Here is an 18,121-nt window from a genome sequence, read left to right as displayed (position 1 = left end):
GTAATTAATTATCACTGTTGTATTTTGACAAACATAATGTGGTTATTACCAGACCAGCTGGAGTTCAGATCACAGCTCCACCAACGCCCCCCTCCATGTGATCTTGAGCAAGTTAATTATTAACCTAGCACTGTCTCAGTTTCCTCATCTGTAAAATGGATTTAGTGTTGATACTGACCTCATGGAAATGTTGTATTTATTTAATGATATAATAGTTATAAAAATGCACTCTGTGCAAGTGACAAATAGACCAAAAGAAAAACAGATGGCTGTACCCAGCTGGGCAAAGTGTTAGTACATTTTATAGGCTCTACAATTACTTATTTGATCTTCCAGTGTGTTCCTCTGGACTGGGAATTCTAGAATTTGTTGGCATGTCCGTTTTCGCACTACAACACTCTTTGCATTTTCCTTTAGAGTGTTTAGGATTCACTGTTTTCTTTTAGTGCATCTCCTCTTTTCCAAACAGATGTTAATCAGGACACCTTGTGCTCCAAACTCTCCAGGGACCCTGGTTCAGTGACACCCATACACCCACTGCCGTCTGGTCCAGTCTCTCTTTACAGCCAGATCCCCGAAGTCCTCTCAAATGTTCCCCTGCTTTGTCACGTCCGTAAGGCCACCTGAACACCCACGTGTCTCAACACCTGAGACTTCGCCATGTGCTGTAGCTCCAGGTCCCCGACCCGCATTTCTCACCAGACCTTTGACGTTTCCAGCCTGCTATGGAACCAAGTCAGAATGAACCAAGACCCTCAAGACCAAATGGCTGATCACGTTCAGCCTGTAAAAGGTCATATTTTCTTAGTGGTCTTCACATAAAATCAGAAAACAACTCCAGCAACAGCCACCCATGTTCATCAGAATAGTGTCAAACACAAATAATTGCCTAAAACCGAGGAAAGATGATCTGCATGAAAATCTTTGAAGAATATAAAGCGATACAGATATAAATCAAATAGTAATCATATTATATGGCTATATTAAATAAAACACTGTAGTAAAATAGACTTTTAAAATTGATGTACCAAGTTTGTATACTCTACAAGCAATTTCATATTCTTGGAGAAAAATTTGAATAAAGACTGTCTTTTAAGTCCTGTACTGTATACTCTGGAATAATGAATTCTGACCTTCCACTTTTAAGTGCACGTGCCATGTATGTTTAGGTTCACTCACAGATGTATCATGAGTAAATTAATTGTTATTGCTTATTCACTTAGAAACTTTACTTGCATCTCAGGTTATGAGAAATAGTTGCTCTGACGCTAGTGGAGATTTTGTATTCAAGAGGTGAGTATAAAGTGAGACAGAGATGTGTGGGTGAGGTGGCTGGTCACTTTTTCCCCATCTTTCTACAAGTTAAAGCAATGACATTGCTTCTCTGCAAAGAATTACCAGTTACAACTGGCCAGTTAATCTCCCACACTCATTATTTCTATGTAGTGTAGACTTGCACTTAATTAGCATCTCTTATTATATATTTGCTTTAGAAAAAAATCACAGAATCCAAATCTTCACAAAAAGCCATGTAAAATTACATCTTGAGATTTGATAAATTTTTTTCTCCCCGGCTATCCAAATGCTAAAGCCTTCTTTCTAGTCCTGCCTTTTTGTTGTATTATGAGAAAAAAAATAAATGATTAATGTCCTAAATGCTAACGTGAAAGCAAATATAACCTCAGTTAATTGGTACCTTAACTTTTATCCTATCTGGATAAAATCCTTAAAAGTATACTCTCTTCTTCAACAGAATTTTGCTCTGCTAGTTTCATTACCGATAATTATGAATAATATTATGAACTTTTAATTATAAAGTATATTCATCATTAATTAGGATTTTTTAAAAGTCCACAATTCTTTTCCTAAGCTAAGCACTTAGAGGTTATATCAAATCAATAATGTGTCTGTACTAGTGGTGTGACCTTGGGAAAAACTACTTTTGAGCTAGTCTGTGCTTCAGTTTCCTTATCTGTAAAACGGGGTTTATTACCTCATCACATAAGGTTATTGTGAGGGTTAAGTGATTTAATGTAACTGAAGAACTTAGAAAAGTGTGTGACGTATACCATTTACACATCAGCCTTATTGTGATAGACTAAGTCTACGTTTAAAAAAGGGCACTCCTGAGCCTGGAAAATTCTCTGTGTGGCAAGTCTGTCAAGGAGAAGGGAATAGAAACAAAGTGGTGTGAAGACCCAAAGAAAGGAATTCCAACCATAAAGAGAGCAAGAGAACACACCTGCTGGACGTAGGAGCAGAGCCTCCAGACAACAGAGAGAAATGTAGGCTCCCCTGCCTCAGGGAGGGAAAAGCACGTCCTTCCCAGGATCGCAGGGCTGGAGCCGATTGGAGTGGGTCTCCTTGTCTTTGTCCTCCTCATGGGACAGCCCCCTGAAGACACACGGGGACTTCTTGCAGGCAGTTTTCACAGTTACCCCAGAGTGGCAAAGCTCTCATGCCACATTTTGGGTTCAAGGTGTGTGGACTCAGCACTGTGTTGAGCTCATTCCCCCGGGTGTCCTTCAACCCTCCCTCCAGCCTCTTGACCGCATTCAGTCAAGAAAGAAGACCACGCATCTCCTGATGGCCAGAGGGGGGCCCAGGGCCCTCATTATCCCTTTTACCTCCTGCCCACCTCAAAGGATGTTTGACGCAAGGCTGCCCACACTTCACAGCGGATGTCCAGTGAACGCAGTGCACGATGGACCTGATGCAGTCATATATGCGGTAAACCCAAACCCACACAACCAGTTACAGTAGCCATAAGAAGTAGCCCTTCCAAAGCACCCCTTAGTCTAAAAATGGTCTAGGTGCCACTCTATCAGTATTTATTACGTCTTCAATTGCAAGAGATGTCTTTTCAAACTTATAAAGTAATAAAAGGATGTAAATTTGATTTTTGAATGATTTCCTTTATTGGTCACTGTCCAATTCAATTCTAAATAAAACTTCCTAGTGCTTGTGACGGGTTCCATATTCTGGTTATCAGAACGCTGTGAGTTTCTTCTTTTATTCTCCTTACGTCCAATATCTTCAACGAGTTTGAACCCCTTGCTGTTTCATCCACAGAGCAGCCAAAGGGGGACCTTCTGCTTTGCTGTTTCAGTGTTCTTTTCACTTATTTTGGCTTTTATGTTAAAATCACCATTTCTTCAGGAAAGAAAAATAGTAAAAGAATATGCAACAAAGCCCATGAATGATTACCATCTATCAAGGAGATTACTTGCCCAAAATGCTTGTTGAATTTAAGAGATGAAGCCATACGTCGTCAGTCTCAGAATTGCTGAGAATCACCAGATTCTTCACATGAAAGGACATCCACGTCCCAGCCTGAGCAAAAATGAAAGTCCAAACGCAGCCTGAGAGACACACCACTCGTCTTTCTCACCTTAAAAATGTTTCTTAAAAAGTACTAAAATTACACAAATATATGAATATATAATAATAGTAACTATAGCTATAATTTTAAAATTATAATTATAAGATCCCATTGCCATGTTTTGGGGTCACCACTTCCCTGTGCTTCTTTCTCAACACTGTTTCCCATAAAACCCTCCTTCAGGTCCTTATGGAGGGAAAGATCGGGGGCAGGTGAGCCAAGTTCTCCTGTGTTTCTCTCCCTGATTTTCTCCCCGACCCTTCTACGTGGGGACATCATGAGATTCAAGGGCACAAGTCATCATGGGCTGATCCTGAATCTCCAGCTTATTCCTTCCATCAGTCAGGCCAAGGAAGGCTCGTGGTGCAGCTGATTTCAGTGACTGTCAAGAGAAGATGGGGATGTCAGAGACTTGGAATTATGAAAATGGGCACACACGGGACATCTGCCAAAGTTGAGTGATACCTCAAGCAGCCCCCTTAAACTGAACCCTGTCCCCCTCTCTCTCACCCCCGTTACATGTAGGCATTTTACTGATTTTCAGTTTACAAGTTGATCGTTATTCTTCACACTCAGACTTACTTTGTTGAAATTTTAAAAATCACTGTGCTTTTCACATAGTGTGGCCAATAAATTATTTCGTGCAGAATCTCATGGAGCACTCTTGTCACACAGACACAGACATACACGCAGAGATGCACACGCACATGCACACACAGATGCACACACATCATACATAAGCAAACACACACACACACACACACAGCAATTTTATTATTTTATGATTGTTTTGGACGAATAGAATTTTAGGAGTTAGCCTAACTCTCTCACTTTCATAGGTGAGGAAACAGGTGCTGAGAGTTTAGGTGACTTTCTCCAAGTTGGCAGAAAGTGGAGAGCTATATTTATTTTCATTTTTACTCTGATTAAAGTTCTTTATGCAAATTTGGGTGTAGAGGTGAATTGCCCTCTCCTTTTGTCAAGGGGAGAAGAACATATTTTCTGCCGCCGAAAGGGCTTCTGTCCCAGGACAGGCGGGTGGGCTCAGTGCTGTGAGACAGTAGCGGGGGACTCAGTGGTTTGGTCCACGGTTAGACTCCCCTTGAAATGCATCCAGGTTGAGGCCACAGAATACCAACGTGGGAAAACTGCGTGGACATAACTGTCGAGTCAGCACATTGGAATTGGCGGGGATGCTTCATGAAGCAGAGATGGGGCAGAGAGGTGACTGCCAGTGGTACAGCCAGAGTGCTCGGGCATATCTGTTTTATTCTAGAATTCTTTGTAAGTTAGGAGTAAGATGCATTCTATTAAAAGAAATAAGAAAATCTTGAAAATGGGATGAATGAGGGTATCTTTCCTGTCCAGTTGATAAAACAGTAGAAAGAAGTCACTAATCTATAAAAACAATATGGTGCTAGCAGATATACATTGAGAGAAAAGAGGGCTGTCATGATTTAAAAGTTTTTATTTATTAAAATCAGTAATTCCACTTTTGAATCCTCTTTCTTTTTTTACTGTCCTATTTATCTTAGCTGAATGTGGAGCAAGTGTCAAAGGAAATGAAGGAACATTACTGTCTCCAAATTTCCCATCAAATTATGATAATAACCATGAGTGTATCTATAAAATTGAAACAGAAGCTGGCAAGGGGATCCATCTCAGAGCACGAAGCTTCCAGCTGTTTGAAGGAGATATTCTAAAGGTAAAAAAAATCTGTTTCAATAGGACTCCATCTTTCCTTCTTAAGGAATAAATATAATGTTGATCCATCTATATACGTAGATATATACATATATTAATGTATCTTTATATATACACATATTTTCCCAATTGGTTTATCCAGCTGGTTTGAGAAGATGGCCTATAGTATCATGTGTATGTGGACTTTACCTAAGTCTATAATCCTGGATCTAAAATTTATTAGTTGTGTATTTTAGGGATATTATTTAACATTTTTAAGCCTTATTTTTCTTATATGTAAAAACATGCAATGGTACCTACCTTTTTGTGATGTTTTGAGGATTAAATAATATAGATACATATTTCTAGCATTGTTCCTAGCACATGCTAATAATTGTAAAAAAAACTTGCAGGATCCCCAGACCAACCCTTTCTACAGTCGCTCTTGATTTGTAAATGTGATCATGACAGAGCATCCTTCAGAGCTAGAAGGATTTTGATGTGAGAGTAGAAGCAAGCGCTGCCACTGTTGCTGGACCACAAAGCAGGGTTGATGTGGAGAAGCCAAGCCAGGATGAGGCAGAATCTCACTCAGCCAGTCTGAGCTGTGTTCACAGGACTCCGAGGTGTGCTAGGCGTGGGACCGGCATCAAGGGTCAGTGCAGTAGATGACTCAAAGCATCAGAGCCTCGGGGAACTGCTCCAGGTGGAGCACACCACTCACATTCCAGAGGGACTCCAGGGAAACAGGCAGGGGGACGGATTAAGGGAGCACCTAGGTCTTGCCTTGAGCTCCAACTGCAAATGCCCCCAAACTTCTAAGACTTCTGAAATAGTTTCCACCTGTCCTGTGACTATTTCAGGAACCTGGGGACCTCCCTGGCTCTAGGGGCTGAGCAGTTGGCACTTGTAGCCCGAGCCTCAGGGCCTTGAAAGAGAGTGGCTTTGAGCAACAAAGACCAACACTGGCCGTCATCCAGCCCGTCCACCTGCTTGTTCCACTGGGAAGTAAGCGACTTGTCCAGCCCACACGGCTTGTTTATGGCAAGAGAGGGACACATGTCATCCCCTTTCTAAAGTTCTAGGGCTTTCCAGTCATATGTGCATCTACATGGACACACACAGTGCTCCATCTCAGACGCAGTAGGTTTGACTCACTTGAAGCTGTGAACATTAAGAAGCTATGCCAAGAGCCTGCTAAGAGGGGAAACTTAGTGCCCTCCAGGTGTGTCCTCTGTTTGCACAGTGGATAAAGTGGGGTCGCTGGTAGGTTCCGTTATGTGCACAGGTCAACAGAAGCTTCCAGACTCAAGTGCTCATCACTTGCTCCAAGTCCACCTTTGACTGTGCTTCAAGGTCATAATTTAGGAGAGAGGTTTTATTCTAGTTGCTCTTTCATTGTAATAGTCTTTCGAAAGTGCATGCTGGCAGTATGAGTCGCTGTAATTAAGAAGTGATTTTCAGCTATGAAACTAGTACATCCTCACGGATCTGAGAAAAGTTAAATTTGCATCAAAGAACTGTTTTCTGAATTCTTTGATAACCTCAAATTTAGACGTCAGTAAGCCTCTAAGGCAAACTTTTAAGGAACAATTAACCATACTTTGGTGCAGGCGAGTGATTAGAGACACTGGATTAAATACACACTGATACATATTACTGGAATGGAAGGAAGCAAATCATTTTCATTTGTGATTGCGTGCTGTTTAAACTTGTTGATTATAACAAAAAATCAAAAAAACATCTTGCTTACCACCTTTAACTGCAGAGAAACTGTCAATCATCTGAAAATCCTTGATACTGTGCAGACATACCTTTTATTGAATATGCTAATAAATATCAAAAAGTTAAAAACATCTCAAGTGGGACTACCTTGAATTTTGAGCATAAATGCTGCTTACGTCGCCCCGCACACGTAGTATGATCCATTAACAAAGACCAGAGTTTATGTACACACCCTCCCCCGCATAAACGTGATGCTTGCTTGTTTCATATGGAAACACCGTGTAAGAGAAATACAGCTCTAAGGAGAGAGTCATGATAGGGATATGTAATGGAAAGCGAGGTTAGTTCTGGAAACAGAGCCCTCGGGTACAGCTCCTGTAAAAGTGGAGATGATTTCCCCAGTCCTTTCAGTGTTGTCATTCCAGGATTCCTTGTGATGTTTTCTAATCTGTGCTTATCTGCTCCCTTGGCTAGTCCACTCGGAGCATATGGCATTTATTATGTGCCAGGCTCCAAGGAGGGTCTGTAGTGCAAATAGTTATAGCCTTGTATTAACATATGACCCAAGGAACCTTTTCCTAATGACTGAAAGGGACATTTTGATCCCAGCTGCTTGTAGATGAGGATATACAACTAGGAGGTTTTGTGCTGAACTAAAATCGCTTGATACTAATTTAATTGGAAGTAACCATTAAGTCTTTTGCCTTCCAATACTATCTGGGTTGTCATTTGTGATACATGAGAAGCATGAATCCAGATTTTCACCTTGCAAGAGTTGACAACATAATATCCCCACGAGTCAGTTACTTTTTCGTTCAGAGATTTCTACTGTCAAGCCCAGTGCTAAGTGCTGGTGATGCAGATAAATAAGACAGAATTACTCTTCCAGGGATGCTTAATAATTCAGTGTGGCAGTGGTTCATTTTTAGTGGTTTAGCCATGAGGATCCTGGAGCTAGACGCTGTCCATGTAAGCTATTAAATCTCGGAGAAGCACTCAGACAAGCTAAGACCAGTGGAGGTGACAGTGGAAGATGCTTCAGAGCTTTGAGGACCGAGCCTAAGTGTGTGTTTATTTCCTTTAATGCCCCCTCATCTCCATGGATTTCTATGAATCACAGAGAATTACATGACATGTGGAGTAACCTAAGACCTTGCTGGAGAGGCCTGGACACTTTATTTTTGAGCCAGCATGCTCTGGATTTTAAAGCTCTTTATAGGGCTTCCCTGGTGGCGCAGTGGTTGAGAATCTGCCTGCCAATGCAGTGGACACGGGTTCGAGCCCTGGTCTGGGAAGATCCCACATGCCGCAGAGCAACTGGGCCCGTGAGCCACAACGAGCCACAACTACTGAGCCTGCGCGTCTGGAGCCTGTGCTCCGCAACAAAGAGAGGCCTCGATAGTGAGAGGCCCGCGCACCGCGATGAAGAGTGGCCCCCGCTCGCCGGAACTAGAGAAAGCCCTCGCACAGAAACGAAGACCCAACACAGCTAAAAATAAAAATTAAAAAAAAAAAAAAAAAAAAAGCTCTTTATAATCTGGGTTCCAGAAACCTCACTATCAAATGAATCTATGTTAAGCCAAACAGTGATTTTTCCTACACTAGCTTGTTGCTAGCTTCCATGAGAAGTTGTAGGGTGTTTGATTTTCCTACTCAAGCATATGCGTATTTAATTAAAATGAAATCAAATAATGATCCATAAAATTAATTCTTCTAAATGTGTTTTCTCCATTTAGGAGTATGTGAATTTGTAAGTCTGTCAAGCAGCATTCATGGTTTACATATGCATTATGTATGAAGAGCGGGAGAAGAAAAGTAAGAATTAATCTGTGTGAGAAGGAAAAGAAGTGAGAGAAATAGGCAGATACGGGGGAGGCTACCAGGGACTTTGATGTACTTTATTTAGATAAGATATTTTTTATCAAAAAGAACTGGATGTTCTCCAGTATGATGTGATACATTTTCATTCTTTCTTCTAAAAAGCCCTTATCCACACCAGCAGTTCCTTGCCATGAACCATTGCAGTGGTTTCAAGAGGCAAATGGATGAACCTTTCCCACGAAGCATTATAGTCTTGACTACTTAGCGGGAGTGTGAGGGGCTCAAAACTGACTTCTCCTAGAATGTGAACGCTGTTTGTTCTGGCATTAGGAACGTGTACTGTGGGACGCCCCCCAGTGCCCACGCCTTAAAACTGTCTGACGCAGTCTCCACTGGGGAAATGTGATTGGCAACCCTGCACTCCCAGTGTGGACCTGGGAAGTCATCACTTCCTGTCCCTTACCCGTGATGTCCGCTCAGAACCAAGCCCGGTCCACTTGCCTTCCAAATGTTCGGGGTATCCACCCAGGCTGTACAGCCACCTGGGAAAATGGAGTCAGTCACAGAATGCTTCAGAGCAAGATGACCTTTCTCTCTGATATCGGACATGACAGGATTCCTTTGCTATAACAAATTCAAAACTAAAGTCACCACAGGCTCAGGGGCTACAAAATGTGACAAGATTTCAGCACCTCGACTTGTAACACATTTGGATGGAGGAGGAGACATTCACACTGAACTATGACACATCCTTCCAACCTTTGTAAGTGGATTGTGAGGGAAGGAAAAATGGTGGACCATGCAACCTGGAAATGCAAATACATGATGATTTCATTTTAAATAAACACAGAGAGAATGTTCAGCTTGATGCAGATAAAATGATCTGGGCACAAATGGAATCTTTTGTCTTTAATGTTAACGGTAAAGATAAAACTTAAAGAAAAGTTGTTTGCCAGTGTCTTCCATCCACTCATCTTTCTATAAACTGTATCACTTTTTAAAGTACTGTGTAAAATCGTATCTTTGAAAATTTGGATTTCTTGTTAAAATTGCTGACATACAAACAGAATTAAGTGATAAGGGGACTCGTGCTGTGAATTCTCCTCAGGTCTACGATGGAAAAGATAGTTCATCACGTCCGCTGGGGGCCTTCACTAAAAATGAGCTGACGGGGCTGATCCTGAACAGCACCTCCAACCACCTGTGGCTGGAGTTCAACTCCAATGGGTCTGACACTGGCCAGGGTTTTCAGCTCACCTATACTAGTAAGTGCCATACGACTTAATCATTTCATTTTACTTTTATTTTCTCAGGATACATCTGTTACTTTGCTGATATGATACATTTTAAATATCAATTTTTTTTCCTGGCCCCCCTCCTGTGTTTTGGATTGCTGTTTAATTCTGTGCACTGTTGAGCGGGCAGTAAATTTAGACACATTACCAGAAGTAAGAGTTTGAAACGTATTTATTTAGAAGTATTAGTATTTTCATAACGTGACTGTACCTGAAAAGAAAATATCATGACATTTAAGAGATATTAGGGTTAAAATTATTGTGTGATTTAATGCACATTGACAAAAATTCATAGACAATATGTGAAAGATTTAAAATGAATGATATAATTAATAGTAATAGTCTTTGAATGCCTACAACACATCAATACTTTTCTATTATATCTATCTATCTATACATACACATATTAGATTCCATACATTATGTAATATAGATTACGTGTGTGTAAAATATAATAATTTATACATATAGATACACACATGCACACATATAGATGTGTGTGTGTATATGTACCCTATGTTGTAAGCGCTTTCTTATCACAACTCATTTCCTCCTGAGAAAACTAAACACAAGTAATTGGAGTGTGTGTCCAGGATACCAGGTGTCTGAGTCAGTGGAACCAGGATTTGGTCTGTAGCTCACAGTTTTAAGCTGTGTTCTTAGTGCCCCCCCATTAATATAATTAATATAAATCAATATGGAAAATGCCTTTTTTTAAAAAAAGATGAATATGAAGAAGACAGAGGAGGGTAAAACAAAGGAGGAGAAGGAATTGTTCTTTCACAAAGAGAAGTTGGACGTGTGATAACTGTCATTTTCAACATTTTTAGTTCCAGAAAAATAAAGTAAAAAATGTAGTTATTTGGTATAGGTTATTAATTAAAATTAAGTAATAAATTAGCTAAAATGCTTAAAATATACAAGACAGTCCAATCCTTCACCAACACGATGATTAAAAATCTTTGTGATACCAAATACCATGACATAGGAAATTAAAAATTTCGGATTTTTGAGCATGAAAGTCTATTAGTGATTATCAAGACTGATTCCTTTATTTGACAGATAAGCAAATGAAAGGCCTGAAAAATATAGTAACTATCCCAGACATAAAGCTAACCCAGGTGCCTTCAAGGAGGATTAATTGCCTCAAATCCCCCTTGGTAGGTGAAATTACAGTTGAAGAATTATAATCCTTTTGACAAAAATAGAATTATAGTCCCATGGACAGGATGAGAAAACCCACATTTCACTTTCATGAAAATAACCATTTAAAAGACTCCATGAATTGAAAGCATACTAATTATATCATGTGCAAATAAATTACTAGCAGTTATATTACAAAATAAATTTATAATTACAACTTTTGTTTCTAGAATTCTACTTTTCAGAATTTCATGCTCAAAAAAGTTTCAGAGAGCTCTTGTCAAACCAGTTTGCTTTGATTACAGATAAAATGTAAACCACCATGATCTCTTTTTTCTTCTACTGCGGGTTTTCCATCAAATGCTCATCAGTTTTTGATTTATTACTCGGATGTGTCAACACACGCTTCCCAGTTTTTATACTGGTCTTACAGCCTTAGAGGAACATGGGCACATGAGAAGGAAGACAATGTGAAAGCTCTGGGTGCCTTTCTGAGTTTCCTGTGATGCACACCTGGGTCCCCCTCCCTTGTTGCTTTGGCCTGTCTGACAAATTGTGCTTCTTCCAATGGCTTGTAAGCAAAGAGCTAAAACCTTGGCCCGAGAGCTGTCCTCTCTCCTCTGTGCATCTTCACGACCTCATCCTCAGGGCCGCCCAAGTGTGGAGGTTGCTAAGCTCACAGCTACTTTATAGGAAAGGTATCATGTTAGACTTCTACGTTACGTTGCAGAACTTTTTCAACCCTAGTTACCGCATCCTGTTGTCCCTCTGACGATTTCCAAGGAGAGTAATTCTTGATTTATGAGCACTCATTCCTATCCTCTCATGGTTATGCAAAAGACATCCAGAAGCAAATTCAAGCCTGCTGGAATTTATAGTCACTTTATTTATTTATCACTGAGATGGGGGTTACAGGACTGTTTCCAGAATTCTTACATCCCCTTTATTTTCCAAATGGCAGTGAAGAAAGTCCATACGCCCTAAAAACATGTGATGGGATTGAAATTAGAGGTTGTAGCTTCCTCTGTGTATCATGCCCACCTTCCCTCGTCAAAAAGAGTTGCTTCCACATATATACAATAGAATATTACTCAGCCATAAAAAGAAACAAAATTGAGTTATTTGTAGTGAGGTGGATGGACCTAGAGTCTGTCATACAGAGTGAAGTAAGTCAGAAAGAGAAAAACAAATACCGTATGCTAACACATATATATGGAATCTAAAAAAAAAAAAAAAAAGTGATCTGAAGAACCTAGGGGCAAGACGGGAATAAAGACACAGACATAGAGAATGGACTTGAGGACATGGGGAGGGGGAAGGGTAAGCTGGGACGAAGTGAGAGAGTAGCATGGACATATATACACTACCAAATGGAAAACAGATAGCTAGTGGGAAGCAGCCGCATAGCACAGGGAGACCAGCTCCGTGCTTTGTGACCACCTAGAGGGGTGGGATAGGGAGGGTGGGAGGGAGACGCAAGAGGGAGGAGATATGGGGATATGTGTATACGTAGAACTGACTCACTTTGTTATACAGCAGAAACTAACACAACACTGTAAAGCAATTATACTCCAATAAAGATGTTAAAAAAAAAAAAAAGTTGCTTCCATGCGCTATTCTCAGCCCCTACTAGACAGCATGTGACGGTTGTCACTGTTTCTCCATGGCACCCTCCAGACTGTGAGGACCTTTGCTCTTCCTCCCATTTCTCTGAGTAACTTTGAGAAACCTTGAAGCTGTGGATCTGCTTATGGGCACTTTCCAATTATATGGATTTTATTTTTTTAACATAGCAGCACAGACTTTCTAAAAGTAGAAGAAAGAAATGTTGGTGACGGTTTCCATTTATTTAGCTCTTAGTATAATCAATTTGATGGGAGTAACTATCTTTTCTGCCTGTTTTTCCTCTTTCCTCCACCTACAATAACACAGATGCTACCCAGGTACAAGTTTTGTTTCCAGGATTGTCCTGGAACTGGAACACACTGCCAGATGGGAAAAGACATTTGTAATATAGCACTGATGGTGCTGATGGCTATAATCAAAATATTATTGACTTCACATTAAATTCTTAGGTTTAAACACTCGGTAATTAAGTTTAAGAAATCCCAGACTCCCACCATGTGGTTGAATACCTGAATCAAATCTTCATCTCTAAAAGATGGTTTGGAAATAATGAATGACTGTAAAATGTTTTCAGCAAATTATTAAAGCTTAAGACTATTTGAAGGCACTTTCAACTATTTTCAGAAGACTTTTGTAATTGCCTCTTGCTTGTTAATTGCATTACTGAAGGAAACATTCATATTTAAATGTTTCAAATCTGTAATTAATCTACACACAAGTGGATTAGAAAAAGTCAACAGAGTAAATATATAGCTTAATAAACATCTTGAAGTTTTTCAAATGAGTACAAATCATATTTGTATATCTTTTAATATTTAGAGCATACTACCCAATACCTTCTAATTTTACCATCTTGGCAATTCTGGGTCTCGGTAAATAGCTCCTTTTGCTCTTCTTCGTAAGTTAGAAACTCAGTCTCCAAATCTGTAAATGGTTTGCTGAGGCTTTTACCTATGGGGTGTTATAGCTGGGAGCCAATCCAGGTCTTCTAAACAAGGGCCAGAACTGTTGATGACCTTATTTTCAAATGTTTTAGATGATCCCACTTTGATGAGTTCCATATTTATTGACTGATATTTATATATGTAAAGGCATTGGCAAGGAAGAAAAGCCAGGCATCTTTGGGACAAGTAGGAATAAATATATTAGTAAACATTTATTAAGCAACTGCTGATTTCTGAGTAGTAGGTTAGAGCAACATACAACTGGAAAAGTTTACCTCCATTGAAAAGCACTGCTTTTTATTACAGATTTGTCCATTTTCATAGCAGATGATAGTCTTCTGAGCCTACAGTTATGTCAGGTGGAAGCATAACCCATAAGCTCTTTCAGATCAGGGGCGATGGGTGTTCATCTTCTATTCCCCGCTGTACCTCGCACAGACGTCTGATCCATAATGTTGAAAGCTTAGATTGGATCATTGTTATTCAAGCTGCATTCCATGGAGCACTAAGATTCTGCAGAGCTGTCTCAGGCCAATAAGGGTTTCACCTTATTTAACATAAGCCTTTTCTTTTCTTTTTTTTTGTTATGCCAGTGATTGTAAAGCTCTTAAATATCAGGAAAAATCATATTGACAGTGGATTGCTATGTCTTCTAAATATTTCAGCAAATATTTTTACAGAAAAGTAGTTCGGGAAATTAAAAAAAAATTCCCTGTTGAATTCAGAATTCTTTAAAAAATATATTGACCCCTTTAGAGTTCCACAGGGATGTTCCCAGAATAGTCACTCTTCAGAAACAGTTTCCCACAGGACTTTCTGGTTGTCACTCTTACTGATTTAAGTAGAGGAGCAAGCAAAACATCAGTCACACTTGAACAAAAATTCTTGCTGTTTGGGGGTGTCATAAAAGAACTGTATTTTATTTTATTTTATTTTATTTATTTATTTTTAAAATTTATTTATTTATTTATTTATGGCTGTGTTGGGTCTTCGTTTCTGTGCTAGGGCTTTCTCTAGTTGTGGCAAGCGGGGGCCACTCTTCATCGCAGTGCGTGGGCCTCTCACTACCGCAGCCTCTCTTGTTGCGGAGCACAGGCTCCAGACGCGCAGGCTCAGTAATTGTGGCTCACGGGCCCAGTTGTTCCGCGGCATGTGGGATCTTCCCAGACCAGGGCTCGAACCCGTGTCCCCTGCACCGGCAGGCAGATTCTCAACCACTGCGCCACCAGGGAAGCCCAGAACTGTAGTTTAGACCACCTTCTCTGGGCCATCTTGGTGTGTTTGTTTGCTGATTGATCAATGACTGTACCGTGTATTATTTGTGTACTGAATGTTTAGCACTATACTGAAACAGAGAAGGCAAAAGCCACGGTTCCCGTTCACAGATAAATGTCTTAGGATAGTCACGTGCAGCACTTGTGAAACACTGGTCCGTGGAAATGTGGCTACACCTTCATGTTCTCAGCTATGGGATGGGTCAGCAGGGGGTGCCATAGGAATCAGTTCAGGGTCCAAACTGATGTGTGTGACCGTAATGTATCCATCTCGTGATGCACTACTTTGATGCAAAGATGAAAATCTTTTGATTTTGACCCTTAATGTATTGTTGTATTTGACCCCTAATACATTTCATTTTTATATGAGTTTGCTCTTTTTCTCCAAAGAAACTATAGCTCCTCGATGATAGTTTGTGATCCTAGTACCCCAAGAGTTAGGAGTATATATGACACATATTATATATATTTATTTATTTGTGATGATGGCAAATATAATTTTCCAGAGCAATGAGAGATCATTGAAAGCTGGAATCACCCTAGAGGCCTCCAGAATTTTCTTTCCTTCCTGCTAGATGCCCTTTGACTCATCCCTTAAGATTGCAGTTAAATGCCAGTTTCTGTATAAAGGCTGCTCTGCTCCGGATTTCTGGAGCAGAATCACCTGCCTCTCCCACGCTCCCTACCCCATGCATTTTGTCTCTAACCTTTTGTTTTTACCAACAGAAGGTGAGGTTTTCAAGAGGAGGAATCTTAACTTGATCACTTTTGTATCACCTCCATAGTCACTTAACAAATGATAATTGAGTTGACCTAGATTTGCATGGAAGGAGGCAGATTTGAGTAAAGATTCGGGGAGTAGAATATGATCTTGGAACTCATGAGATAATGAATATGAAAGTCTGAATAGAGTGGAAGATGCATGATGAGGAGAAAAAGGAAGACAAATGAGCTGCGGGAACCTGCTTATGGAAGCCACTGAAAGCTGATCAGGGGTGTTGGTCAACATTAAGGCAGAGCCATTAATAATATTGGAGGAATGAAATTAATGCAAGTGTGGGATTGAAAGAAGAGGATGATAACAGCCCCAAACAGCTCTGTCTGTGCTCCTGCCACCCACGAGTGACCTGAGAGTAAAGGAGGAAAGCTACTTGCTGACTTTTACAGTAACACACATAATGGGACAGAGCAGAAATATGGACTCATTTTTACTTACAAATGGAGTGGTCAGATTGATATACTATATATCTTTTAAAAACAAAAAGAAAAAGGAGGGACTCGTTTTTACTTATAAATGGAGTGGTCAGATTCATATACTATATATCTTTTAAAAGCAAAAAGAAAAAGGAGGGACTCGTTTTTACTTATAAATGGAGTGGTCAGATTCATATACTGTATATCTTTTAAATCATATACTATATATCTTTTAAAAACGAAAAGAAAAAGGAGGGACTCGTTTTTACTTATAAATGGAGTGGTCAGATTCATATACTATATATCTTTTAAAAACAAATAGAAAAAGGAGAGATGCCTTGGGAGGGTGGTGTCGGGTAGTCAGTAGTCACAGAAGAACAGATAGACGGACCTTAAAAATGGAAGTTCTTTGGTAACCCCTCAAGATGTATTTGGCACAGAAGACTAAGCAAGTAGATGCTGGAGTCTTATCCCCCTGGGAAACCAGTGCTGTGGTGGAGGTGGATTAATTAGGCTGCCCTCCCTTCAGGTCCACTGGCTTTTTTTAACTAAAATCCCTTGCTCTGATTCTGTGGTTATCAGCCAATATTCTGAGTGTGACTGGGGTGTCAGTGTGGCTCTCCCAGTAGGAAGAGAGTGACTTATTTGTGTTGACATAGGGATTCCAGTACATGGACTGACTCCATTTATTGTTTTCAATTAGGGAATTGGAATTCTGGCGTTGTGCTTAAGTCACTAGAGCCCCCCATGAGATGAATCTCTTTTGGGTACAGAACCAGGTGTCTGATCCTACAAAGTCATCCTTTAAGAGGCAGCCTGCTAGCTTTCCTGGGGCGACTTAACACCGCTGGCTGTTGCAAGCCTCATTTTTCTGTTTCAGACTTGTATAATATAAACTGTAGAGTGGGGAACCCACAGTCAGGGACATCTCTAAAATGCTGAAGAAAAAGAAGCTTGAGGGGATAGATGAGGAAGAACATTTCAAAGAGCTACTAAGAGGCTGGAGGTGAGCATGCAGACCTGAAGGACAGAGCCACCACTGGTCCATATGGCCCCTTTGTGCGTATTATTGTTTACAAAGGAGGGGAAGTGCTTATCCTGGAAAGTCAGGGCCTCAGGGCACGCCCTCCGCAGCTGCACTAGACAGCTCTTCGAACAGCAAAGCACACAGCCTGGAGTCCAGAGACCTGCCCAGCGCCTGGGCTGCATAATTTGCAGATGATGGTGTTCTGTTTGGGGACAGGAAAACCAGGGCTTCGCTTTCCCCACAGCCAAATCTCTCATGGCTGGTTAATTTCCATTCTTCAGTCTCTTGAAATGGTCACCCTGCACCCAACCCTGAATTATCTAAGACAAGCACCTTAGACTAGAGAAACCTCCAAGTCCCCTACAGCTGGAATCTGGGAGAAAAGAATGCGTCCATTTCCCAGAATGGCCCCTCATTTCCAGCCTCAGGGATCCCCGCCCCCCGTTCACACTATTTTCTCCAGCTGATAAGGGGCGGAGGTGGGTGATTTGGCACTGACTGATTCGGAACCACCCACAGCATATTCTGGGAAGCGGAAATTGGAGCCCAGAGCCATGGTTATGCAGCTGTCATCTTGATTTTATTAACATGCTGATAGAATTAAAATGACACCAGCATTAAACACGCTATTATAAATGAGTGAACGACTCTGGGTATGAATATATCCTCAAGGCCAATAATGATATACTAAGCACTGTCACCTTCGCGCTTCAAAACAAGTCACAAATATTGCAAGCATGAAGTATACACGGGCAGGGTGAGCCATCAATTACGGGAAACAGAGCTGCTGACGGTAAAGAATGAAGTCAGAAGCTTAAATTTGAAGACCTTGAAATCATGGCTTGATAACAAGAGCTAGTTATCTACGGGATTGGTTGACATCCTAAGTGGGTGGATGTAATTTTGGGGGTGTCCCTCCTCCTGCCAATCCCCACCCAGTTACATCAGGAGTCACCATATTTCTCTGGGGTTTTTTTCCCCAGCTTTACTGAAATATAAATGGCACA

At 40.6% G+C, this 18,121-nt stretch overlaps 1 protein-coding gene across 1 annotated transcript in view; it reads left to right on the top strand.

Annotated features, from left to right (window-relative positions):
• The window catches only part of CSMD1 (CUB and Sushi multiple domains 1), a gene marked incomplete at its 5' end in the record, with an annotated part of 1,822,885 nt that overhangs the window by 1,525,257 nt on the left and 279,507 nt on the right, over positions 1-18,121 (top strand). The window contains 2 exons of the mRNA XM_082444064.1: positions 4,918-5,087; positions 9,720-9,876. Of these exons, the coding sequence (XP_082300190.1) occupies positions 4,918-5,087; positions 9,720-9,876 (327 nt within the window). The remainder of the gene's footprint in view (positions 1-4,917; positions 5,088-9,719; positions 9,877-18,121) is intronic.

Source organism: Balaenoptera physalus (assembly GCF_965194825.1).
Source record: "Balaenoptera physalus genome assembly, chromosome: 21".
NCBI classification, from domain to species: Eukaryota; Metazoa; Chordata; class Mammalia; order Artiodactyla; family Balaenopteridae; genus Balaenoptera; species Balaenoptera physalus.
This window is presented reverse-complemented; position numbering and strand designations above follow the sequence as displayed.